Genomic DNA, 27,089 nt, shown 5'->3' with positions numbered 1-27,089 from the left:
AATTTAAATTGTTGTGTTAGACAAGATATTAAATTAGAAGCGTCAGCCACTGAATCTGTTTGGTTACAGCTTCTCGAGGGCCGAGAAAAACTAATTTTGGGTGTGATTTACAGGGCCCCAAATCTTGATAGGGAGTGCAGTAAACTTCTATGGGACGAAATTCGTAAGGCATCTACATACGAAAATGTTGTGCTAATGGGAGATTTCAACTATAGACAGATTGACTGGAGCAATTTGACAGGAAATTTAGAGTCAGGTGACTTTCTTGATACGATCCAGGATTGTTTTTTAAAACAGTTTGTGACAGAGCCAACTAGGGGAAATAACCTCCTTGACTTGGTTCTTGCCAGTAGGGAAACACTAATTAATAATCTTGAGGTTAATGATGAGCTTGGGGAGAGTGATCACAAATCACTCAGTTTTAATATATCATGGAATTCCCCTAATAATGGCAATCAAGCCTCCGTCCCTGACTTTCGCTTGGCTGATTTCATAGGACTGAAAAATTACTTAGGTGGGCTGAACTGGAATGACCTGACTAAGGGTCAGGTAGGTGGTGATGGTTGCCGATATGATGCTTTCCAGGGCATAGTTCTAGCTGCTCAGTCAAATTATGTTCCAAATAGGGAAATCAGATCAAACAAAAATGATCCTAAATGGATGAACAATAGATTAAAATATCTGATTGGTCAAAAGAGAGGCATATATAGGCAAATCAAAAGAGGAGAGGGGCAATTAAGAAATCGATATATTCAGTTAAAGAGAGAAATAAAAAAGGGAATTAGAAAAGCAAAAAGAGATTATGAGGTTAAAGTTGCAAAAGAATCGAAGACTAACCCAAAAGGATTCTTTCAGGTATACAGAAGTAAGATCAGGGACAAGATAGGCCCACTCAAAAGTTCCTCGGGTCAGCTCACTGACAGTGATAAGGAAATGTGTAGAATTTTTAACACATACTTCCTCTCAGTTTTTACACAGGAGGATACCAGCGATATTCCAGTAATGATAAATTATGTAGAACAGGACGATAATAAACTGTGCACTATTAGGGTCACAAGTGACATGGTCCTTAGGCAAATAGATAAATTAAAACCTAACAAATCCCCAGGCCCTGATGAACTGTATGCAAGGGTTCTAAAGGAATGTAAAGAGGAGCTTAGCACACCTTTGGCTAATCTTTTCAACATATCACTACAAACTGGCATGGTGCCAGATAAGTGGAAAATGGCAAATGTGATACCTATTTTCAAAGCAGGTGACAGGTCCTTAGCTTCGAACTATAGACCAATAAGCCTAACCTCCATAGTGGGAAAATTTATGGAATCAATAATTGCCGAGGCAGTTCGTAGCCATCTTGAAAAGCATAAATTAATCAACGAATCTCAGCATGGTTTTACAAAGGGGCGTTCCTGCCTTACGAATTTATTAACTTTTTTCACTAAGGTATTTGAGGAGGTAGATCATGGTAATGAATATGATATTGTGTATATGGACTTCAGTAAGGCTTTTGACAGGGTCCCACATCAGAGACTATTGAGGAAAATTAAAGCACATGGAATAGGAGGAGAAATTTTTTCCTGGATAGAGGCATGGTTGACAAATAGGCAGCAGAGAGTTTGCATAAATGGGGAGAAATCAGAGTGGGGAAGCGTCACGAGCGGTGTTCCACAGGGGTCGGTGTTGGGCCCCCTGCTGTTCACAATCTACATAAACGACATAGATGAGGGCATAAAGAGCGACATCGGCAAGTTTGCCGATGACACCAAAATAGGCCGTCGAATTCATTCTGACGAGGACATTCGAGCACTCCAGGAAGATTTGAATAGACTGATGCAGTGGTCGGAGAAGTGGCAGATGCAGTTTAATATAGACAAATGCAAAGTTCTAAATGTTGGACAGGACAATAACCATGCCACATATAAACTAAATAATGTAGATCTTAATATTACGGATTGCGAAAAAGATTTAGGAGTTCTGGTTAGCAGTAATCTGAAACCAAGACAACAGTGCATAAGTGTTCGCAATAAAGCTAATAGAATCCTTGGCTTCATATCAAGAAGCATAAATAATAGGAGTCCTCAGGTTGTTCTTCAACTCTATACATCCTTGGTTAGGCCTCATTTAGATTATGCTGCACAGTTTTGGTCACCGTATTACAGAATGGATATAAATTCTCTGGAAAATGTACAAAGGAGGATGACAAAGATGATCCCATGTATCAGAAACCTTCCCTATGAGGATAGACTAAGGGCCCTGAAACTGCACTCTCTAGAAAGACGTAGAATTAGGGGGGATATGATTGAGGTGTATAAATGGAAGACAGGAATAAATAAAGGGGATGTAAATAGTGTGCTGAAAATATCTAGCCTAGACAGGACTCGCAGCAATGGTTTTAAGTTGGAAAAATTCAGATTCAGGAAGGATATAGGAAAGTACTGGTTTGGTAATAGAGTTGTGGATGAGTGGAACAAACTCCCAAGTACCGTTATAGAGGCCAGAACGTTGTGTAGCTTTAAAAATAGGTTGGATAAATACATGAGTAGATGTGGGTGGGTGTGAGTTAGACCTGATAGCTTGTGCTAACAGGTCGGTTGCCGTGTTCCTCCCTTAAGTCAATGTGACCTGACCTGACTAGGTTGGGTGCATTGGCTTAAGCCGGTAGGAGACTTGGACCTGCCTCGCATGGGCCAGTAGGCCTTCTGCAGTGTTCCTTCGTTCTTATGTTCTTATGTTCTTATGTTCTTATGACGCCACACCACCCCAAGCCGTCACTGCCCTAATACACAAAAAAAAAATGCTGACCTAGTACCTTGCATTCTTGTCACCTCCTCGATGAAGCAAAGCAGAATGTTTGTTTCTTGCTGCCTTAAGCATAGACAACAATGTACACTATCTTTACTATGGTAATAAAGTGGGAGCAGGATTTTCCTTAATTGTCCTGCTAAGTAAGAATGTACTGTCTCTTATAAAAATACACTTTGCAACACCGCTGCAAGGAGCAGAGGTCACTTGACTACGTGACATAGCATCTGTGATCAATTACTCACTCTAGCAGTAAACAAGACGCTCGCCCCTTCTGAGAGGGCTTGGCCCCTCAGGGCTGAAAGGGCTGAAGGGGGCTGATACCCCCCTCCTGGAGAAAATTTCTCCACACTGGGGGGCGGCGGAGGTTCGCTGCAGGTGAACTATTCATCACTTAACATTAATTTGATTTTCTCACTCGCCACCACTGCTGCTTGTCTTTTTTGAACAGTTTTAGTCTGTTTGGTTTCTGGAGAATCACTAATTTTGTTTTCAACACTGTGTAATTCTAACGGCACTAGTTTATTTATTGTCCGCTTATTCACTACACCTTTGCTCAAAACATCAACTGTCCTGATGATTCCATTTGCATCAGGATATATGGTCACAATTTTTCCAAGTGGCCATTGGGACCTCGGACCATCATTGTCGATGGTCACTATGTCACCAGGTCTTAAGGACTTATGATTTTCAGGAACACCAGCTCCATAGAAGTGTTCTCTCAATGAGGTGAGATAGTCTTCTCGCCAAATTTTCTCCCAACGTTCAATCACTTTATTAAGGTGTTTGAATTTACGTCTGAGTTGCTCAGGTTCGAAATAAGTAGGATCCTCTATGATTTCTTTATCATTCATGGGAGGAACAGGTTCGAGCCTTCTGCCATGTAGTAAATGAGATGGACTTAACACTTCTAAATTGTCCAGATCATCGGTAACATAAGTTAGAGGTCTGTTGTTGACTCTATTTTCTATTTCAGTCACAACTGTACTGAATTCTTCTAAGTCTATTCTCTGACGATGAAGAGTCTTCCTTAAACAACGTTTTACAATGCCGATCATTCTTTCATAAAATCCGCCGTGCCATGGAGATTTAGGAGGAATGTATCTCCAACGACAACTGCGTTGATTCAGCATCTGTTGTACTTCTGGTTGATCAAAGATCTTGCTTATATAAGCAGCACCAGCAACAAAGTTCGTTGCATTATCTGAAATCATCAGTCTGGGACATGCCCTTCTGGCTGCAAACCTTCTGAATAATTTGATAAAGGTTTCAGCAGACATGTCAGTGGCTACTTCTAGATGTACTGCTCTAGTTGTAGCACAAGTGAACAAACAGATGTACACCTTGATGGGAACTTTGTCAACTGTTTCGGTTAAAATTATTGGTCCAGTGTAATCTACACCTGTCACCTCAAATGGAGTGATATGACAAACTCTTTCAGAGGGATATGGAGGTGGACCTGGATACTGACATACTCGCATATCGTAGTGACGACAAGTAATACAGTCCTTTATTTGTTTTTTCACACTTTGTCGACCTTGAGGTATCCAGTAGGATTGTCGTATATGACAAAGTGTATCAGCTACCCCACCATGTAACACGTTACTGTGGGAGTTTTGCACAATCAGTTTTGTTAGCCAATGATTCTTGGGGATCAATACTGGATGTATGGCTTCTTTAGGTAGTGAAGAATTATGAATTCTTCCTCGACATCTTATAATCTTTTCTGAGTCAAGATAAAGTCCTAAAGAATTAATCATGACAGGTTTCTTTGGGGATTTATCTTGTGTTTCTAGACATTTATATTCTGTAGAGAAAACATCTTTCTGTATTAGTTTCACCCAGTATTTAATGGGTTCAAGACATTCATAATCAGGTTTTATTCCTTTAATGAATTCAAAGACAAGAGCTGTAACTCTTAATAGTTTACCCAAAGATGAGTATTTAGATCCATCAATGACTATTTCTGTTGTGTCTGCAGTATTTACACAACTTATTTCTGCTGTGTTCAAGCAGACTGTTTCTTCTGGCATAATGTGAGCTTTTTGCTGAGGCCAGTTATTTTCATCAGAGAGCCAGTTCGGACCGTGGAGCCATAATTTATTATCCACAAATTTCTTGAGTGGGACACCACGTGACAACATGTCAGCTGGATTCTCTTGGGTAGAGACGTGGAGAAAGAGATAATCTCTCTGCATCTCTTTTATTTCTGCTACTCTGTTCTGTACATAGACCAGCTTACTCTTATTATTTCTTAACCACTGGAGAACTGCTTCATTATCACTCCAGATCACGGTTTTCTCAATAGTGAGATGATCAAGTACTTTGTTGAGATAGACAGCTAATTTTGTACCTACATAGAGTGCTGTCAGTTCCAATTGTGGTACTGTTCTGACCTTCAAGGGTGCTACCCTGGCCTTTGAAGTAATTAGTGTACTTCCTTCAGCATTACTCATGTAAGCTACAGCACCATAACCTTTGGTTGACGCATCACAGAACACATGTAATGTGTACTTGTTTCCCTCTTGACCTATTTGTCTGGGAAATTTAATTTGATGAAGTTGCTTAAACTCCTTGGATATTTCATCCCATGCTTTACTCATTTCTAGAGGCAAGTTTTCATCCCATCCAATTTTGAGTTTCCATGCATCTTGCATAAGCATTTTACCTTTTATGGTAATTGGTGAGACGAGTCCTAGAGGATCAAAACATTGTGATACCTCTGACAGTAAACTACGTTTAGTGAGTGTACTGCATGATTTATTGTTTATCCTTTTGAGACTCAAAGTATCTTCCTGTGTGTTCCAATTAAGTCCCAGCATATTGTTGCAATCAGGATTTTCAGTTTCAGGGAAATCTTCCTTGATAAGTTCCCTTAATTGCTTTGAGTTTGTATTCCACATCCTTAGAGGCATGTTTGCTTCTTTCATCTCCATGTTAGCTTCTCTGTATAAGGATTTCAAATCCTCCTCTTTATTCAAAGTACCTTGAAGATTGTCCACATAGAAACTTTTCTTTAAGATTTCTTTGAAGGGACTTTCAGATTTCTTCAAATGTGTATTTAGAGTAGCTTCTAGTAAGAATGGAGAGGATGTTGCACCAAACAATACTGATTTGAAACGATAAGTTTTCACAGGATTTTGAGGATCATGTGGATTTTCAGGCCACAAGAATCGAGTATAATCTCTATCTATTTCTTGTAGTCCTACTCTTAAGAAAGCTTTGGAAATATCAGCCGTGTAGGCATATGGGTTTGTGCGAAATTTTATAAGCACGTCTCCAAGCTTCTCAGTTAGTGAGGGTCCGGTCATCAGACAATCATTAAGACTTGCTACATCTTTATTTGCACGTGCACTGCAATTATATACAACACGTAGTGGAGTGGTTTCAGAATCTTTTCTGACTCCATAGTGCGGGAGATAATGAGCTTCTGTCTTCAACTTATCTTCGACTATTTCCTCAATGAATTTATTGTCCAACTGTTCTTGTATGATATTATCATAAACAGTCAGTAGCTCTGGATTCTTCCTGAGCTCATGTATTTGTGCTTTCATTTGTCCGAAAGCCATGCGATAATTGCTAGGCAGATGTGGTGGATTTAATTTCCATGGTAACCTAACCCAATACTGTCCATCTTTATATTTGACAGTGTTCAAATATTGGTTATAAGTCTGAGACTCTTGTGGGCTTGGTTTATTTACATCAATACCTATCGCATCTAAATCCCACAACTTATCAACTGGTTCATTCATTTCTTCCAGTAATGATAATTTTTGCTGTGGTACATGATCAGCGGTTATTCTGGTAACTAGTACATTTTCCACTGAATCAATATCAGCTTCTTTCCCACTTTGAGAGGGAATGGGACCACATATCATGTGGCCTCCTGCTGTTTTCAGCAAGTGAACATCATGTTTACTTACTATATTTTGCACAAAACAGTGATAATAATCACTTCCAATGATTAAATCAATTGGACTAATTGTGTCCGTCTGTATGTCAGGACAGGCTAACTTGACCTTAGCTGCTTTTAGTGCTGCAACTGTTTCTTTTAATCCCTGGATCTGCACAGACTTAGGCAAATCATCTACTACCACAGCTTCTACTGTCTTTTTCCTGTTTCTTAGACCAACAGTGATTCTGGCTAGGTCATATGTCTGTTTACCAGAATTGTGGAGAAAACCAGCTATATCTAACTGTATTTTGGCATAGGGTTGTTTATTCAGTTTCTGCAACACTGTTCTTCTTATGAAGGACCTTTGTGAGCCTTGATCAAATAATGTTAGCACATTAGTTTTGTGCAATTTATTAGATAACTCAACTCGAGCTATCGGGAGAGCAGTTGCTTTAAACTTATCTCTCACATTTAATGCTGTTGCTTGTTGACTTCCTGATTCTGTGGAAGTCTGCTGCTGTTCAGCAAAAGTATTTGGGCATAATGCAGTATGATGCATACCCTTGCATTTAAAACACTTCTTCAGTGAGCATTTACCTCCCTTGTGTTCACCTAAACACTTGATACACCTTTTCAGCTGATGACCACGTTGTTTACGTGCCTCCATTGATGTGTATTGAATACAATACTGTGCCCAATGTGTTCCATCACAAAGTACACATTTTGGAGTACGTTTATGTATGACAGTCTGTTTACTGTCTGTTGTATTCACAGCTTGATAAATGCCTATATGGGATTTCCCATTATGTGGTTTAGTGGGAGTAGGTATACTCTTTTTATACTGAGTTGAAGGTTTATTATCCACTGGATGTGTGGATTCTTCATCTTGTCTCGTTGCTTGCATGCATGAAACTATTGTTTGTAAACCATTGCTAATTTCCTCACAAGTGAAATAGCGTTTATTGAACATAATATTTAATCGTTCAATAGTTTGTGGTGACAGCTTATCCTGTACAATACCACTTATAAACCAATCACATTGCCTTAGGTCATATTTAGCACCTAGAGATCTGAGACTATTGTCTAATGTGATTCTAAATGCCTGTAAGTCTGAATAATAATGTTTGGGTGGCTTCAAGCTTGATATTAAGACTGCATGTCTAACTCTGGCCTTGTCAGCATCGAAGTAATTGTCTGCTAAGACACGTAAGGCTATTTGATAATTATCTTTAACCACCGGAAATGACTTAATTAGTTCATAGGGTTCTCCCTTCACAAGACATTTAAGGTAATTGAACTTGGCAATCTCATCTATGTCAGTTCGTGAATTTACTATGGATTGAAACCCACTAATGAATTCTTCATAATTATGACCTTGGAAAATAGGTAATGACAATGTAGGTAAGCTTGGTAATGGGACACTTGTTGTTGTTACAGGTGTAACAGGTGTTTGACCACTAGTAGTAGGTCTCTGTGACAGAGTTTTACGGCAGATAGCCTGTACTCCTGTCCACCTTAATTGTTGATCACTAAAAGTATCCAAAAGATTTTTAATTTCATCCTCAGATGGATCTGATTCAAGAAATTTATTTTCATAATGTGTATAGTCTGAATTAATTATTTCCAGACGCTGTGTAAATAATCCAAACTTGACCTCAAGATCATCAAAATCTATGTTTGTATCATGAGTTAATCCTATACAGACTGAAATTAGATTTTCTAATTGTGTAATCTTAGTCTGTGAAGACTGAAACTGAGTTTTCAAACAAGCCATTTTAATGGTATACTGAAAATTCTAGCACCACACTTAGAGTGTTTAAAAAACACTGTACTGCTATAAACAGCTGAGTTTTTGTTATGCTTAAGTCAGCAATAATCGAGTCAGACACTACTGACCTACTAAGCTTAACCTCAGGGTCAATGACCATGAAGGGTACACAGTACATGTGGCTGGTGTTTATGGCTTGAGTTTTGCTGTGTCAGCCTGATCACGATGATTAATCGTAAATAACGATATTATACACTTCATTCACTATACACTATAAATGTCACTGTATAACTGTAAATCACACGTGAATATTACTTACACATATATAAATTTCACTGTTAATATATATTTGAAAGCTTACACTTTATATATAAGTTCCTTTAATATAACAGGTATATCTATAAGAAACAAACTTTAACACAATCTTGTCTCTTAATTTCTGTCTATACGCATTATAAACACTATGTGTATATATACACTCAGACAAACATCACTTGGGTTGTTGTCTTAATCAGCAATTTCTCCAGATTGGAGCAGTGGGTGCAGGATGTGGGTGAGTCACCCAGCTCCCGTTTTCTTTGGGTGTCCGCTGGGTGAGCGCCCGTTTTCTTTTGGGTGAATGCTGGGTGAGCGCCCGTTTTCTTTTGGCTGCCCATTCTCTGTGATTGAGTCTGGAGGGACTCATTTATACTGATTTATATTGTAAAACACTAGTTTTACAGCTTTTTTCGAAGGACCTTGGCTCATAGGTTATTTGTACACTGTAGTACAACATATTTGGACCACAGTGTGGTCTTTATTCGGTTCGAAGGACCAAATTCTGTTGAAGATTTTGGCCTTACCTGCTGTGTTTAAATTATAACTATATATAATGAACACTTAGATGATAAATGACAGCAAATCATCTACACAGCCACCCCTGCAGACGAGGTCTAGAAGCTGTCGAAACCATCACAACATTGGGCTGTCAAGAAATAGTATTTGTAAGTATAAATTACCCCTGGGGGGTGTTATGTCAGCATATTTCATTCGATGATGGCTGACGAAATACCTACTTGTTTGGACTCAAAAGTCCACACCTTACTGCCGATTATAGGTTGATTACAAACTCCTTGTGACTCAAGAATTGCTCAATCCCCCAATCTACAAGAAATTCGTAACATACCTTGCTCTTTGTAACGTGAGCTATGGTGTTCTCAACACCTTCGACAGGTATCGGTGACTTGATAGAAGCTGAACTGTCCTTGGATGTCCATGTCTTCCATTGTCTAGGAAACGCACACTGGTACACTATGTTCCACAAGATTTGTCTTTATTGTTCACAATGTATCACAAGAGAAGCTGATCACACTTCTCTTAAGTGTTTATTGTGTTTGAGACACTTTGTTCACACTAACGCACAGATCAGTATCCTGGCGTCAGTGTCACTCTCCCTAGAGTCAAAGATAGTCTGGCGACGCCACACCGCCCCAAGCCGTCACTGCCCTAATAGGCAAGTTAGGTCAGTTATGTCCCAGGATGCGACCCACACCAGTCGACTAACTCCCAGGTGCCTATTTAAAGGATGGAAAATTTAGACAACCGGTGTAAAGAAACACGCCCATTGTTTCTACCCTCGCTGGGAATCGAACCCAGGCCCTCGCCGTGTGAAGCAGAGCTTTAGCCACCAGGCCTTGGGGCAATTTTATGTTCTTTTATGTGTCCATAACACATATGTGCCCTCAAGACCATTATTAAAAATTTATATGTTATGTACATTAAACTTACAAAAACTTACTTACTGTACATAAATGGTATACAATACCGACAAGATGCAGAATCAGACACATGTTTCGCCAACCAGTGGCTTTATCAATACAAGGCAAAAGACTTGGCAGACGATGCAACATCCCCCCAAAGAAAAGCAAGGGTGTCACTAGCACGTTAAGAGACAATACAATAAGTGTCATGGGCCCGAGACTGCATAATGTGAAGACTTATGTACAGAGGACATATACATATCCTTATTTTTTACTTCTGGCACATTTCTTAGGTATGACCTAATTCCGCTGGCGATTCTCGTCTACCAGTGACAATGTCTTCGTCTGCTGCATGTCCTACACTTGACGCCGGTAAATAAGTGTCATGCTGCATGACTGTTTCAGTTCCTTCAAGACTAAGATGCTCTTCACCACCTCCAAGGTTGAGGGTCTGAGTACCTCATCTTTTGTATATAATTCTTCTAATTATGCTCTTGTATTGTACTAATAAAACCACTAGCTGGCGAAACGTCTACAAATAAAGATACTCAAATGCTGCACATGTGTCTAACTGGAAAACTTACTTAGTTTTTAAAAAACTCGTCAGTCTTCCTTAGAGAAAAATTTGAATTGATTTTTGCTATGTAGATCCCCATTTGCCTTTTTGGAAGAAATTAGAAAAAATGAAATGCTGTTCATGCAATAATTTCTGAGTGTGAAATTAAGACACATGTGAAACATCTGGTTATCTTTATTGCAAACGTTTCGCCAGCCAGTGGCTTTATCAATACAAATTCCAGGACATAATTGGAAGACTGTAGAACTATATACAAAAGATGAGATAGTTCTACAGTCTTCCAATTATGTCCTGGAATTTGTATTGATAAAGCCACTGGATGGCGAAACGTCTACAATAAAGATACCCAGATGTTTCACACGTGTCTTAACTTTCATCTTGTCTGTACTGTATACCATTCTTGTACAATTCCTGAGTGCCACACTTGATTAGCTACAACCTTTCCTTGGTGATAATTTGATAATACAACTTCTGAATGACTTCAAGCTTAATGTTCTTGTGTATTTCAAGATACTGATCTCTTTAGTCTCTTTGAAAGATTTGACTTTGATTTGAACTTCATGAATCATTAATTACTATTTTTTATCAGTTAATTTTTAATATTAGATTTCATATGGCGATTTATTTTTGTCGTTTAGGAATCTCTTCAGATTTTCAACTCTAATGTTTAACTACATTATTAACTCATGACGCACTCTGTATTATTCCAGTCACGTGCATTGAGGCACAGGGGACTGAGGCTGTGGAGTACTGTGATACTTTCCTCGGATAATGAGCAGACCGAAATACATCTAGTTATAATAATAATAATAATAATAATTATTATTATAATAATAATAATAATAATAATAATAATAATAATAATAATAATAATAATAATAATAATAATAATATTATTATTATTATTATTATTATTATTATTATTATTATTATTATTATTGATAAATTAGACACATGTTCAACTCTTGGGTATCTTTATTGAGGAAACGTTTCGCCACACAGAGGCTTCATCAGTCCATACGTAGGAGACACTTGAAGAACAGGAGGAGAATGAGGTAATCAGTCCCTCAACCTTGAGTCGATGTGTTCAGTCCATCAATCTTGAGTAGAATGTGACACCACCTATAACTGCTGCACCTCTCCTGCCATACGGTTTATAAGCTGCTTCTCCGGTCATCTGCCGTATTCTACTCAAGATTGATGGACTGAACACATCGACTCAAGGTTGAGGGACTGATTACCTCATTCTCCTCCTGTTCTTCAAGTGTCTCCTACGTATGGACTGATGAAGCCACTGTGTGGCGAAACGTTTCCTCAATAAAGATACCCAAGAGTTGCACATGTGTCTAATTTATCAACATGTCGGTTCTCTGATCCATTCATCTACAAATTATTATTATTATTATTATTATTATTATTAGTATTATTATTATTATTATTATTATTATTATTATTATTATTATTATTATTACTAATATTAATATTATTATTAACAGTATAGTCATGGCGAATCACTAAATCCATAGGGATCATATAGTGCTTGTCTGAGCTTCAAGAATTCTTGTTGTGATATAGACTTCGGGTAGTAGACAGCATTTCCTCTCAGAGAACTTCTATTACGGTTCTTTTCCTCTACAATTAATCCAATTAGTTATATATGTTTATATAATCTCAACTCAGACACAAGGGCTCAGCTGCAACACTAGCACTGCACCTCACGCCGTGTTGTGCAAGCGAAGGTTCTTGATTCAAGGCATTGGAACCCTGCTATTATAATAATATTAATACTACTACTACTGTTACTACTTCTATTATTATTACTTCTATCACTACTACTTATAGTAATAATAATAACTAATATTAAGAGTCTCATACGTGATGTATTAGTTTTTCTGATGTGTAGGTAGACTATGACATAAGGTGACAAGTCGTAATTCAAAAACACTTCAAGTAGAGAGAGCATTATTTCCAAAACATTTCACTGTAATGGGAGCTTCATAAGGCCCCACAGTGGGTGAAACTTTGCAAAAGTATCTTTGAATTACCTGTCATGTGTGTATAAACTATGTAATAATGTAACTTGGAGTGTGGCGCTGATAGAGAAACAATGTTGTCTTCAAATGGACAATTTTTGTTGTACTGATCGGAATTTCCTGTATTTCAGTGTGGAAGGCACCCGCTCAGCAGAAAGCAAGAAGTGTGGGTAGTGTGTGCCAGCTGTGGGAATAGTGTGAATAAAGTGAGTGGTTGGTGTGGGTAGCCTGCCATCCACCCGCTCCACCCCTCACTCGACGTCTACAGCTACAACACCATAATCATCCACTCTGGCTACCCTGTGCAGCACCCACATTGTGGCCACCTTATACGCACACCTGGCACTAACATTCATCTTGTGGCATTGTTATTGTGGTGGGTCTCCAAGGTCAGGGTCGATGCTGGGGACCTGCAGTAGCTGATGAAGAATTACGCGTAAAGAAAATGGCTCCCTAGCCAGAAAGATTTTCCTAACGTTCCAGGGGTCTTGTTGATGTCAAGGTCCTGCTGTAGATAAAGGAGTCTTGCTGTAGATGAAGTGGTCTTGCTGTGGAAGTCTGCGAGGGAAGAAGAAATCTTACTCAACAGTGAACCCATCAAGAGCAAGGAACGAAGAGTCATGAGTCCTGAGGAAGTCATTAACACTTGTTGGATCCCTCCAGTGTGATCCGCTACTTCCCGTCGTAGTATTCATGGAGACTTTAATATGTGTACACCTGACACAAAATATTAAAATGACATTTACAGCTGGCAGCAGGACCAGGAGCAGCAGCGGCAGCAGCAGTAGTGGCGCCTCTTTAAAGAGCTGTTTTGAGACTATATCTGAAAGTTCCTAGGAAATTATTTGAGTTACCAAACTTAGGATAATAATTTTTCCCGTTCCTTCCCTTCTCATTCCCTTTGACAATACCGTCCCGGGTGTTGGTGTTGACCCACCTCAAACTTGGATATAAATGTTTAACTGGTTATGAACGCTTCAAACATAGATTTAAGTGTTAAGTGGGGTCTGAAGGGAAAAAATTACAAAAATAAGATATAGTTCTATTGAGTTCAAGGTAAAAACTTTTTATTACATAGTTTAGTGAACAGCACCAAGAGAGACAGAAAAAATAGAATCTGGAACCAAGTGACTGAAGGCTGAATACAACGCCGAGGAAAAGGAGAGAATCCCTCCCATCTGACGAAGTACTCAGTACATCCTACAAAGGTTCTTTGTTGAAGAGTAAATATATTACTGTCCCAATCCACGGGTTACGTCGATACCGTTGTACTAAGTCTCTAGAAATATTACATCAAGAAGTTGTCAAATATCATTACAATTCATTTTATTCTCTTCTTTAAGAGGTAATTACTTCTGTTTGTCAGCTCATTTAAGAACACTAAACTTCCATCGCTCGAGAGGGGACTCCTGAGCTTTCTCAAAGACAGACCTCACTCCTAGTCGTCAACTACCTCAAGGAGACACCCTCCAAAAGCCTCCACAACGAAGGCTACAATATCACCATCGTCTCATTTTGCGTATTCTACCTACCGAGGATCAGCGCCATGACTGAAAAGGGGGTAACCATCGAGCGGTCTCCCTCAGGTCTGGGGATAGGTGTGTTCTCTCCCCACCTGGGCGGGGGAGGAAGCGCAGCCTGGGAGCAACAGCAGAGTACCATCATTACCAAGCTGGCTCAGACGCCTTCCAACCGCATCCAGACCACTGAAAACCTCGACAAGGAGAGACGAACTATCCGAAAAGTGGATGAGAAGAATAATGTGGTAAGTGGATGGACGATATATATGGACAGATAGATGTATAGAGAAACGAAATCTGTGTTGCGTGCGAGCGTGTGTGTGTGTGTGTGTGTGTGTGTGTGTGTGTATGTGTGTACTCACCTATTTGTGGTTGCAGGGGTCGAGTCACAGCTCCTGGCCCCGAGTGTGTGTGTGTGTGTGTGTGCGTGTGTGTGTGTGTGTGTGTGTCTGTGTGTGTGTACTCACCTATTTGTACTCACCTATTTGTGGTTGCAAGGGTCGATTCATAGCTCCTGGCCCCGCCTCTTCGCTGATTGCTACTAGGTCCTCTCTCTCCCTGCCCCATGAGCTTTATCATACCTCGCCTTAAAACTATGTATGGTTCCCGCCTCCACTACGTCACTTTCTAGGCCATTCCACGGTCTGACTACTCTATTATTGAAGAAATACTTCCTAACATCCCTTTGATTCATCTGAGTCTTCAACTTCCAATTGTGACCTCTTGTGTCTGTGTCCCCTCTCTGGAACATCCCGTCTTTGTCCACCTTGTCTATTCCGCGCAGTATTTTATATGTCGTTATCATGTCTCCCCTGACCCTCCTGTCCTCCAGTGTCGTCAGGCCGATTTCCCTCAACCTTTCTTCGTAGGACAATCTCCGTAGCTCTGGGACTAGCCTTGTTGCAAACCTTTGCACTTTGTGGATTCCAAACTGGTGCTGCATACTCCAGTATGGGCCTGACGTAAATGGTATACAGAGTCTTGAACGAATCCTTACTGAGGTATCGTAACGCTATCCGTAGGTTTGCCAGGTGCCCGTATGCTGCAGCAGTTATCTGATTGATGTGCGCCTCAGGAGATATGCTCGGTGTTATACTCACCCCCAGATCTTTTTCCTTGAGTGAGGTTTGCAGTCTTTGGCCATCTAAACTATATTGTGTCTGCGGTCTTCTTTGCCCTTCCCCAATCTTCATGACTTTGCATTTGGCAGTGTTAAACTCAAGGAGCCAGTTGCTGGACCAGGCTTGTAGCCTGTCCAGGTGTCTTTGTAGTCCTGCCTGATCCTCATCCGATTTGATTCTTCTCATTAACTTCACATCATCTGCAAACAAGGACACTTCTGAGTCTATCCCTTCCGTTATGTCGTTCACATATACCAAGAACAGCACAGGTCCTAGGACTGACCCCTGTGGAACTCCGCTTGTCACAAGCGCCCACTCTGACACCTCGTCACGTACCATGACTCGTTGTTGCCTCCCTGTCAGGTATTCTCTGATCCATTGCAGTGCCTTTCCTGTTATGTGTGCCTGATCCTCTAGCTTTTGCAGTAACCTCTTGTGAGAAACTGTGTCGAAGGCCTTCTTGCAGTCCAAAAAAATGCAGTCGATCCACCCCTCTTTCATAAAACTCTAGTAGGTTTGTGACACAGGATTTTCCTTCCCTGAAACCGTGCTGGTTGTCAATTATACACTTGTTTCTTTCCAGGTGCTCCACCACTCTCCTCCTGATGATCTTCTCCATGACCTTGCATACTATACACGTTAGTGATACAGGTCTGTAGTTTAGTGCCTCATGTCTGTCTCCCTTTTTAAAAATTGGGACTACATTTGCCATCTTCCATACCTCAGGGAGTTGCCCAGTTTCAAATGATGTGTTGAAGATCTTTGTTAATGGCACACACAATATCTCTGCTCCCTCTTTAAGGACCCACGGAGAGATGTTGTCTGGTCCCACCGCCTTTGAGGTGTCAAGTTCGTATAGCAGCTTCTTCACTTCCTCCTTGGTTATATGTACCTCATCCAGCACTTGCTGGTGTACCCCCCTGTTCTGATTTCCTGGAGTCCTACTGGTTTCCACTGTAAATACTTCTTTAAATCTCGTGTTGAGCTCCTGACATACCTCTCGGTCGTTTCTTGTGAATTCCCCATCACCCTTCCTCAGTCTGATTGCCTGGTCCTTGACTGTTGTTTTCCTCCTGATGTGGCTGTACAACAGCTTCGGGTCAGTCTTGACTTTCGATGCTATGTCATTTTCATATTGTCGCTGAGCCTCCCTTCTTATCTGTGCATATTCGTTTCTGGCTCTTCGGCTAATCTCTTTATTTTCTTGAGTTCTCTGTCTTCTGTACCTTTTCCATTCTCTAGTACACCTAGTTTTTGCCTCCCTACACCTTTGGGTGAACCAAGGGCTCGTTCTGTTCTTCCCATTATTTCTGTTTTCCTTGGGAACAAACTTCTCCTCTGCCTCCTTGCATTTTGTTGCCACATAGTCCATCATTTCTTGTACTGGTTTTCCTGTCAGTTCCCTCTCCCACTGAATGTTTTGAAGGAAGTTCCTCATGCCTGAGTAGTTCCCCCTTTTGTAATTTGGTTTTCCCACCCTATTCCTGCTACTCTCTCCACTTGGAGCTCAACTATGTGTGTGTGTGTGTGTGTGTGTGTGTACTCACCTAATTGTACTCACCTAATTGTGGTTGCAGGGGTCGAGACTCAGCTCCTGGCCCCGCCTCTTCACTGATCGCTACTAGGTCCTCTCTCTCTCTCTCTGCTTCCTGAGCTGTATTATACCTCTTCTTAAAACTATGTATGGTTCCTGCCTCCACTACTTCACTTGCTAGGCTATTCCACTTCCTGTCAACTCTATGACTGAAGAAATACTTCCTAACGTCCCTGTGACTCGTCTGAGTCTTCAGCTTCCAGTTGTGACCCCTTGTTTCTGTGTCCCCTCTCTGGAACATCCTATCTCTGTCCACCTTGTCTACTCCCTGCAGTATCTTGTATGTCGTTATCATGTCTCCCCTGACCCTTCTGTCCTCCAGTGTCGTCAGTCCGATTTCCCTCAACCTTTTCACGTATGACATTCCCCAGAGCTCTGGGACTAACCTTGTTGTAAACCTTTGTACTTTCTCTAACTTCTTGATGTGCTTGACCAGGTGTGGGTTCCAGACTGGTGCTGCATGCTCCAGTATGGGCCTAACATATACATTGTACAGTGTCTTGAACAATTCCTTAGGTATCGGAATGCTATTCTCAGGTTTCCCAGGTGCCCGTATGCTGCAGCAGTTATTTGGTTGATGTGTGCCTCCGGTGATGTGCTCGGTGTTATGGTCAACCCAATGTCTTTCTCCCTGAGTGAGGTCTGTAGTCTTTGTCCACTTAGCCTATACTCTGTCTGCGGTCTTCTTTGCCCCTCCCCTATCTTCATGACTTTGCATTTGGCTGGATTGAATTCGAGAAGCCAGTTACTGGACCACATGTCCAGCCTGTCCAGGTGTCTTTGCAGTCCTGCCTCATCCTCATCCGATTTAATTCTTCTCATCAACTTCACATCATCTGTGAACAGGGACACTTCAGAGTCTATTCCTTCCATCATGTCGTTCACATATATCAAAAATAGCACTGGTCCTAGAACTGACCCCTGTGGGACCCCGCTCGTCACAGGCGCCCACTGTGATACCTCTTCACGTACCATGACTCGTTGTTGCCTCCCTTTCAGGTATTCCCTGATCCATTGCAGTGCCCTCCCTGTTACATGTGCCTGATCCTCCAGCTTCTGCACTAATCTCTTGTAGGGAACTGTGTCAAAGGCCTTCCTGCAATCTAGGATAACGCAATCTACCCACCCCTCTCTCTCGTGTCTTACTTCTGTTACCTTGTCATAAAACTCCAGGAGGTTTGTGATACACGATTTGCCTTCCATGAACCCATGCTGGTTTTCATTTATAATCTTGTTCCTTTCCAGGTGTTCAACCACTCTCCTCCTGATAATCTTCTCCATGACTTTGCACACAATACATGTCAGAGACACAGGTCTGTAGTTTAGCGCCTCGTTTCTATTTCCTTTCTTAAATATGGGGACTACATTAGCTGTCTTCCATTTCTCAGGTAGTTGCCCAGTTTCAAGGGATGTGTTGAAGATTGTGGTTAGAGGCACGCACAGCATCTCTGCTCCTTCTCTAAGGACCCATGGGGAGATGTCCGGTCCCATCGCCTTTGAGGTGTCAAGGTCACTTAGGAGCTTCTTCACCTCCTCAGTTGTTCGTATGTCATCCAACATTTGTTCGTATATTCCCTCTTGATGTTCCCTTCTGTGTTGTCTTCCCACAGCTCTTCCTGTCTCTACTGTAAAAACTTCCTTAAATCTCCTGTTCAGCTCCTCACATACCTCCTGATCGTTTCTTGTGAGTTCTCCACCTTCTGTCCTTAATCTGATCACCTGGTCTTTGACTGTTGTCTTCCTCCTGATGTGGCTATACAACAGTTTCGTGTCAGTCTTGATTCTCGATGCTATGTCATTTTCATACTATCGCTGGGCCTCCCTCCTTACCTGTGCATACTCATTCCTGGCTCTGCGACTGATCTCCCTATTTTCGTGTGTTCTCTGCCTTCTGTACTTTTTTCCATTCTCTATTGCATTTGTTTTTGCCTCCTTACACCGTCGGGTAAACCAGGGGCTCATTCTGGTCTTCTCGTTGTTACTGTTGCCCTTGGGAATAAACCTTTCCACTGCCTCCTTGCATTTTGTTGTTACATATTCCATCATTTCATTTACTGGTTTTCCTGCCAGTTCTCTGTCCCACTGGACCTCCTGCAGGAAGTTCTTCAACCCTATGTAGTCCCCTCTTTTATAGTCAGGCTTTTCCCATTCAACTCCTGTTATTCTCTCCACTTGCAGCTCTACTATGTATTCAAAACACAGAACCACGTGTTCGCTAGCTCCTAAGGGACTCTCATACTTGATGTCCTCAATGTCTGAGCTGCCCAGGGTGAACACAAGGTCCAATCTTGCTGGTTCATCCTCCCCTCTCACTCTGGTAGTGTCCTTAACATTGTAATAAAGTTGGTAGAATTACCGACACAAGTGCAACTAATGTGACATTTTATTGTGGCAACGTTTCGCTCTCCAGGAGCTTTATCAAGCCATTACAAACAATACATGGACACAGAGGGTATATAAAGGCTCAGAGTGAGGTGCAATACTAGTGAGGTACCATTTCGATGTTCACTAGTGGTAGTAGTAGTAGTAGTGACAAAAGTAATACAATATGGTAGAGCAATTAATTCGTACATGAGTGAAAGGATATAAAAGCTATTACTTGGGTAACATAAAAATAGGTTGGACAAATATAGACTGGAAAGAGGCAGCTTGTTTCAGTGTTCACTCTCTGTAATGTGCTTTGTGTAGTATAACAGGAGAGACTATGTGATGGCAGGGTTTTCTGTTTTCAGGAGGATTCTTGCTAAGACTTCAGAGATGGTGAAGCTGCCGTTGTTTTGTTTAATTGTATTCGAAACAGCGATTAGTGCCGATTCGAGGCACTTGCGTCTGCGGAAATTAGTTTCTTTGATCACTAATTGGGCGTCTCTGAATTTCATGAGATGATTGGTGGAATTTCGGTGTTGTACACAGGCGTTGTTCAAGTTATCTTTCCTACATGCGTAAATGTGTTCAATGAAGCGGGTGTCGAGGTTTCTTGCTGTTTCATCTACGTAAATCTTGTCACAGCCTCCACAGGGTATAGTGTAAACTCCTGCATTGACTGGTTCGTGGTGCTTGGATTTTGTCCTGGTTAGATCCTTTATTGAAGTGCTAGAAGCGATGGCGACTTTGGTGTTAGCTTGTGAAAGTACTTTTGAGACGTTCAGTGCAACCTGGCTGTTGGGAAGAATTATAACTTTGTTGGGAGTGGTGTTGATGCGTGAAGAATTAATGATCTGAAGAGCTCTTTTCTTGCAGTCTTTGATAAAAAATGAATGAAAATGTAACTCAGTGAATGTTTGGTGAATGTATGTACATTCCTCGTCAAGAAACTCAAGACTACAAATTCGGTATGCTCTTAGGAAAAACCCGATGATGATGCCTCTTTTGGTCTTGGTCCCCAGAAGGCAGGAAAGATGTTTGGCAAGAACTCCGGCTGAGAGGAATATTGTGTTTATGGGTATGGTTTACCCAAGACCCATAAACACAATATTCCTCTCAGACCAATCACGTCAGGAATAGGCAGTGCTCCACACAAACTAGCCGGAGTTCTTGCCAAACATCTTTCCTGCCTTCTGGGGACCATCAGCCCAGCTCATCTTAAACACTCAGGCGACCTTCTCAACCGCATCCGTAACCTCTCCATCCGTAACAAGAAACTAAGCAGTTTGGATGTGACTTCCCTCTTCACAAAAGTACCTACTAAAAAAGCCATCCACGACGTAAAGTCAATCAGGACCTTAATCTTCCTCTACCTCCCGGAGATTTTGTTGACTTGATTGAACTCTGTGTTAATTTCAACTGTTTTTCTTTCAATAACAAGCTCTACAAACAAACCTACGGCATGGGAATGGGGTCCCCCATCAGTGCCGTCCTAGCCAACTTATACATGGAACACCTAGAGTCCGAACACTTCGCCAACATCATCCCTTCAAGCGTCACTTGGTTACGTTACGTGGACGATGTCCTCGTAATAACTCCCAAACGTTTTGATGTACGGGATCTTCAGGCAAGGCTCAACGCAGTTGAACCGGCGATCCAGTTTACACTAGAAGAGTCCAATGACAAGCTACCTTTCCTCGACATCCTCATTCACAAAGTAGACAACAACCTAAGATTTCAAGTTTATCGGAAACCCACCAATAAAAATGATCTCACACACTTCTATTCCAGTCAAGATACCAAGACCAAAAGAGGCATCATCATCGGGTTATTCCTAAGAGCATACCGAATTTGTAGTTCTGAGTTTCTTGACGAAGAATGTACATACATTCACCAAACATTCACTGAGTTACATTTTCCTTCTTTTTTCATCAAAGACTGCAAGAAAAGAGCTCTTCAGATCATTAATTCTCCACGCATCAACACCACTCCCAACAAAGTTATAATTCTTCCCAACAGCCAGGTTGCACTGAACGTCTCAAAAGTACTTTCACAAGCTAACACCAGAGTCGCCATCGCTTCTAGCGCTTCAATAAAGGATCTAACCAGGACAAAATCCAAGCACCACGAACCAATCAATGCAGGAGTTTACACTATACCCTGTGGAGGCTGTGACAAGATTTACGTAGGTGAAACAGCAAGAAACCTCGACACCCGCCTCATTGAACACATTTACGCATGTAGGAAAGATAACTTGAACAACGCCTGTGTACAACACCGAAATTCCACCAATCATCTCATGAAATTCAGAGACGCCCAATTAGTGATCAAAGAAACTAATTTCCGCAGACGCAAGTGCCTCAAATCAGCACTGATCGCTGTTTCGAATACAATTAAACAAAACAACGGCAGCTTCACCATCTCCGAAGTCTTAGCAAGAATCCTCCTGAAAACAGTAAACCCTGCCATCACATAGTCTCTCCTGTTATACTACACAAAGCACATTACAGAGAGTGAACACTGAAACAAGCTGCCTCTTTCCAGTCTATATTTGTCCAACCTATTTTTATGTTACCCAAGTAATAGCTTTTATATCCTTTTACTCATGTACGAATTAATTGCTCTATCATATTGTATTACTTTTGTCACTACTACTACTACTACTACTACTACCACTAATGAACATCGAAATGGTACCTCACTAGTATTGCACCTCACTCTGAGTCTTTATATACCCTCTGTGTCCATGTATTGTTTGTAATGGCTTGATAAAGCTCCTGGAGAGCGAAACGTTGCCACAATAAAATGTCACATTAGTTGCACTTGTGTCCTTTTACTTTACATGTCCTTAACATGTTGGTGCACGAGGTTTTCCAGCACCACGTCCAACATCCTGGCTCTCCATGTTTCGGGACCCCCATGTGGCTCCAGGTTTTCCCAGTCAATCTCCCTGTGGTTGAAATCCCCCATAACCAGCAACTTTGCTCTGCTGGAGTGAGCTCTTCTTGCCACCTCAGCAAGTGTGTCCACCATTGCTCTGTTGCTCTCTTCATATTCCTCTCTTGGCCTCCTGCAGTTCTGTGGTGGATTATACATCACTGCAATGATCACTTTGTGTTCCTCAGACTGAAGTGTACCTAATATGTAGTCTCTTCCTCCCGTCTCATCTATGCCTTCCATTTTCTCGAATTTCCATCTGTTTTTTTACTAGCAGAGCAACCCCACCTCCCCCTCTGCCCCTTCTATCTTTCCTCACGATCTGGTCTCCTAGTGGGAAGATTGCATCTGTTATTGTCTCCGTGAGTTTTGTTTCTGTAACTGCTATGATGTCTGGGGACTTCTCATTGATTCTTTCTTGCCATTCCTCATGTTTATTCGTTAATCCATCTGCATTTGTGTACCAAACCTTCAACTTCTGTTCTAATACTGTAACTGTGGTGTGGGGGGTGGGAACAGAGGGATCGGTGTGTGATGGTTGGTTTGGATTGTTCAGTTGCCTTGGGGGGTGTCGTGGCTAGAGTCCTTCTGCAGGTGTTTCTGGGGGGTGTGCTTGTCCTTCCATTTGATCCTGGGTTATTCTGCTCTCCTTTTTCATTTCCTCCCATTTCTCCTTTGGTTTTTGAACTTTCTCTTTCATCGCCTTCCTTTCGTCCTGTGTTCTGTCTCGATCGAGGTACACACTCCGGAACTCCTGCTTGCCTCTCAGCCGTGCTTTCTCCTGCAGGATCATGGTTCGGGTTGATTCTGCCTTGAAAATTACTTTGAGAGGCCGATTCCTTTTCTTTGTGAACCACCCGATTCTCTGAAAATTTGTCACCTGGGCCATGTTTCCCTCGCCTATCACCTTCATGATGTCTTCAATCGCTTTTTTCTCCTCCTGCTTTCTTTCATCATAAGTTTCCCCTTTAGCTTCGTCTAGCCCATAGACAAACACAGATCTCTCCCTTTCCACCGCCCACTGTGACTCCCATTGCATCCTCTGATGTGTTTTAGTTCCTTCTCGTGTGTGTGTGTGTGTGTGTGTGTGTGTGTGTGTGTGTGTGTGTGTGAGCGTGCATGCGTGTTAGTTACCTTTGAGTCAGTTGTCAAAAGCACTTGTCGACAGACATGTATCCTGCTGTGTGGTGTGTGTGTGTGTGTGTATTCACCTATTTGTGGTTGCAGGGGTCGATTCATAGCTCCTGGCCCCGACTCTTCACAGTTTGCTACTAGGTCCTCCCTCTCCCTGCTCCATGAGCTTTATCAAATCTCGCCTTAAAGCTATGTAAGGTTCCTGCCTCCACTACGTCGCTTTCTAGGCTATTCCACTTCCTGGAAACGCTGTGACTGATGAAATACTTTCTAAAATCCCTTTGATTCATCTGAGTCTTCAACTTCCAATTGTGACCCCTTGTTTCTGTGTCCCATTTTTGGAACATCCCGTCTTTGTCCACCATGATAATTCCTCGCAGGATTTTATATGTCGTTATCATTTCTCCCCTGACCCTCCTGTCCTCCAGTGTCGTCAGGCCGATGTGTGTGTGTACTCACCTAGTTGTACTCACCTAGTTGAGGTTGTAGGGGTCGAGTCCTAGCTCCTGGCCCCGCCTCTTCACTGGTCGCTACTAGGTCACTCTCCGTGAACCGTGAGCTTTATCATACCTCTGCTTAAAACTATGTATGGATCCTGCCTCCACTACATCACTTTCCAAACTATTCCACTTCCTGACTACTCTGTGGCTGAAGAAATACTTCCTAACATCCCTGTGATTCATCTATGTATTCAACTTCCAACTGTGTCCACTTGTTGCTGTGTCCCATCTCTGGAACATCCTGTCTTTGTCCACCTTGTCAATTCCTCTCAGTATTTTGTATGTTGTTATCATGTCCCCCCTATCTCTCCTGTCCTCCAGTGTCGTCAGGTTGATTTCCCTTAACCTCTCCTCGTAGGACATACTTCTTAGCTCTGGGACTAGTCTTGTTGCAAACCTTTGCACTTTCTCTACTTTATTTACGTGCTTGGCTAGGTGTGGGTTCCAAACTGGTGCCGCATACTCCAATATGGGCCTAACGTAGACGGTGTACAGGGTCCTGAACGATTCCTTATTAAGATGTCGGAATGCTGTTCTGAGGTTTGCTAGGCGCCCATATGCTGCAGCAGTTATTTGGTTGATGAGCGCTTCAGGAGATGTGCCTGGTGTTATACTCACCCCAAGATCTTTTTCCTTGAGCGAGGTTTGAAGTCTCTGGCCCACTAGACTGTACTCCGTCTGCGGTCTTCTTTGTCCTTCCCCAATCTTCATGACTTTGCACTCGGTGGGGTTGAACTCCAGGAGCCAATTGCCGGACCAGGTCTGCAGCCTGTCCAGATCCCTATGTAGATCTGCCTGGTCTTCGATCGATTGAATTCTTCTCATCATCTTCACGTCATCTGCAAACAGGGACACTTCGGAGTCTATTCCTTCCGTCATGCCGTTCACAAATACCAGAAACAGCACTGGTCCTAGGATTGACCCCTGTGGGACCCCGCTGGTCACAGGTGCCCACTCTGACACCTCGCCACGTACCATGGCTCGCTGCTGTCTTCCTGACAAGTATTCCTTGATCCATTGTAGTGCTTTCCCTGTTATCCCTGCTTGGTCCTCCAGTTTTTGCACTAATCTCTTGTGTGGAACTGTGTCAAACGCCTTCTTGCATTCCAAGAAAATGCAATCCACCCACCCCTCTCTCTCTTGTCTTACTGCTGTCACCATGTCATAGAACTCCAGTAGGTTTGTGACCCAGGATTTCCCGTCCCTGAAACCATGTTGGCTGCTGTTGATGAGATCATTCCTTTCTAGGTGTTCCACCACTCTTTTCCTGATAATCTTCTCCATGACTTTGCATACTATACATGAACATTAAAATGGTATAAAATACCGACAGATTGTTAGGTAAGACACATATGTTGCATATGTTGCATATGTGTCTTACCTAACATACTATACATGTCAGTGACACTGGTCTGTAGTATAGTGCTTCATGTCTTTCTCCTTTTTTAAAGATTAGGACTACATTTGCTGTCTTCCATGCGTCAGGCAATCTCCCTGTTTCGATAGATGTATTGAATATTATTGTAGGGATACACATAGTGCCTCTTCTCCCTCTCTCAGGACCCATGGAGAGATGTTATCCGGCCCCATTGCCTTTGAGGTATCTAGCTCACTCAGAAGCCTCTTCACTTCTTCCTCGGTTGTGTGCACTGTGTCCAGCACTTGGTGGTGTGTTCCACCTCTCCGTCTTTCTGGAGCCCCTTCTGTCTCCTCTGTGAACACTACTTTGAATCTCTTGTTGAGTTCCTCACATACTTCATGGTCATTTCTTGTTGTCTCTCCTCCTTCTTTCCTTAGCCTGATTACCTTGTCCTTGACTGTTGTTTTCCTCCTGATGTGGCTGTATAACAGCTTCGGGTCAGATTTGGTTTTCGCTGCTATGTCGTTTTCATATTGTCGTTGGGCCTCCCTTATTATCTGTGCATATTCATTTCTGGCTCTACGACTGCTCTCCTTATTCTCCTGGGTCCTTTGCCTTCTATATTTCTTCCATTCCCTAGCACACTTGGTTTATGCCTCCCTGCACCTTTGGGTGAACCAAGGGCTCATCCTGGCTTTTTCATTATTCCTGTTACTCTTGGGTACAAACCTCTCCTCAGCCTCCTTGCACATTGTTGCTACATATTCCATCATCTTATTAAGTGGCTTTCCTGTCAGTTCTCCGTCCCATTGAACCCCATTCAGGAAGCTCCTCATTCCCGTGTAGTCCCCTTTCTTGTAGTTTGGCTTCATTCGTCCTGGCCTTCCTGCTTTCCCCTCCACTTGTAGCTCTACTGTGTATTCAATCGCTGGTCCCAAGGGGTCTTTCATATGTGATGTCCTCAATATCTGCACTACTCAAGGTGAATGCTAGGTCCAGTCTTGCTGGTTCATCCTTTCCTCTCTCTCTTGTATTGGCCCTTACGTGTTGGTACATGAAGTTTTCTAGTACCACCTCCATCATCTTAGCCCTCCATGTATCTTGGCCCCCATGTGGCTTCAAGTTCTCTCAATCATTCTCCTTGTGGTTAAAGTCACCCATGATCAGGAGCTTTGCCCTGCATGCATGAGCTCTTCTGGCCACTGCAGCCAGTGTGTCAACCATTGCTCTATTGCTCTCGTTATACTCTTGGCCTCCTGCTGTTCTGTGGTGGGTTATACATCACTGCAATTACCACCTTGGGACCTCCAGAGTGAAGCATTCCCGCTATGTAATCGCTTGTTTCTCCACTGTCTCCTCTTTCCAGCTCACCAAAATTCCCATCGGTTTTTGATCAGCAGTGCCACTCTTCCACCCCCCTGTTCCCTCTGTCTTTCCTCAGGATCTGGTATCCCGTTGGAAAGATGGCATCTGTTATCATACATGTAAGGTTGATTTCTGTGAGAGCTATGATATCCGGTGATGCCTCTTTGACTCTGTCGTACCACTCCTCCCACTTATTTGTTATTCCATCAGCGTTTGTGTACCATACCTTCAGTTTCCTATCCAACACTGTGGTTTGGGGGGCCTGTGAGGGTGGGAGACCTGGTAGCATACTGTGGGATTCTATAGCTGGGTGTTGGGTGGAAGCTGTGAGTATGGATTGTAGTTTGTGTTGGGATGGTGTGATAGGTTGTGGGGTTCTG

At 42.1% G+C, this 27,089-nt stretch overlaps 1 protein-coding gene across 3 annotated transcripts in view; it reads left to right on the top strand.

Moving 5' to 3' along the window:
• LOC128693799 (putative mediator of RNA polymerase II transcription subunit 12) overlaps positions 1-27,089 on the top strand; it is a 369,550-nt gene that overhangs the window by 106,771 nt on the left and 235,690 nt on the right. For all 3 annotated transcript variants that reach the window (XM_070091239.1, XM_070091237.1, XM_070091238.1), the window contains exon 2: positions 12,946-14,579. In XM_070091239.1, coding sequence (XP_069947340.1) covers positions 14,361-14,579 — 219 coding nt within the window. In that variant the 5' untranslated portion in view covers positions 12,946-14,360. The remainder of the gene's footprint in view (positions 1-12,945; positions 14,580-27,089) is intronic.

The sequence above is a fragment of the Cherax quadricarinatus genome, chromosome 34 (assembly GCF_038502225.1).
Source record: "Cherax quadricarinatus isolate ZL_2023a chromosome 34, ASM3850222v1, whole genome shotgun sequence".
NCBI classification, from domain to species: Eukaryota; Metazoa; Arthropoda; class Malacostraca; order Decapoda; family Parastacidae; genus Cherax; species Cherax quadricarinatus.
Note: the sequence above shows the minus strand (reverse complement) of the source record. Positions and strands in the feature narration are given on the sequence as shown.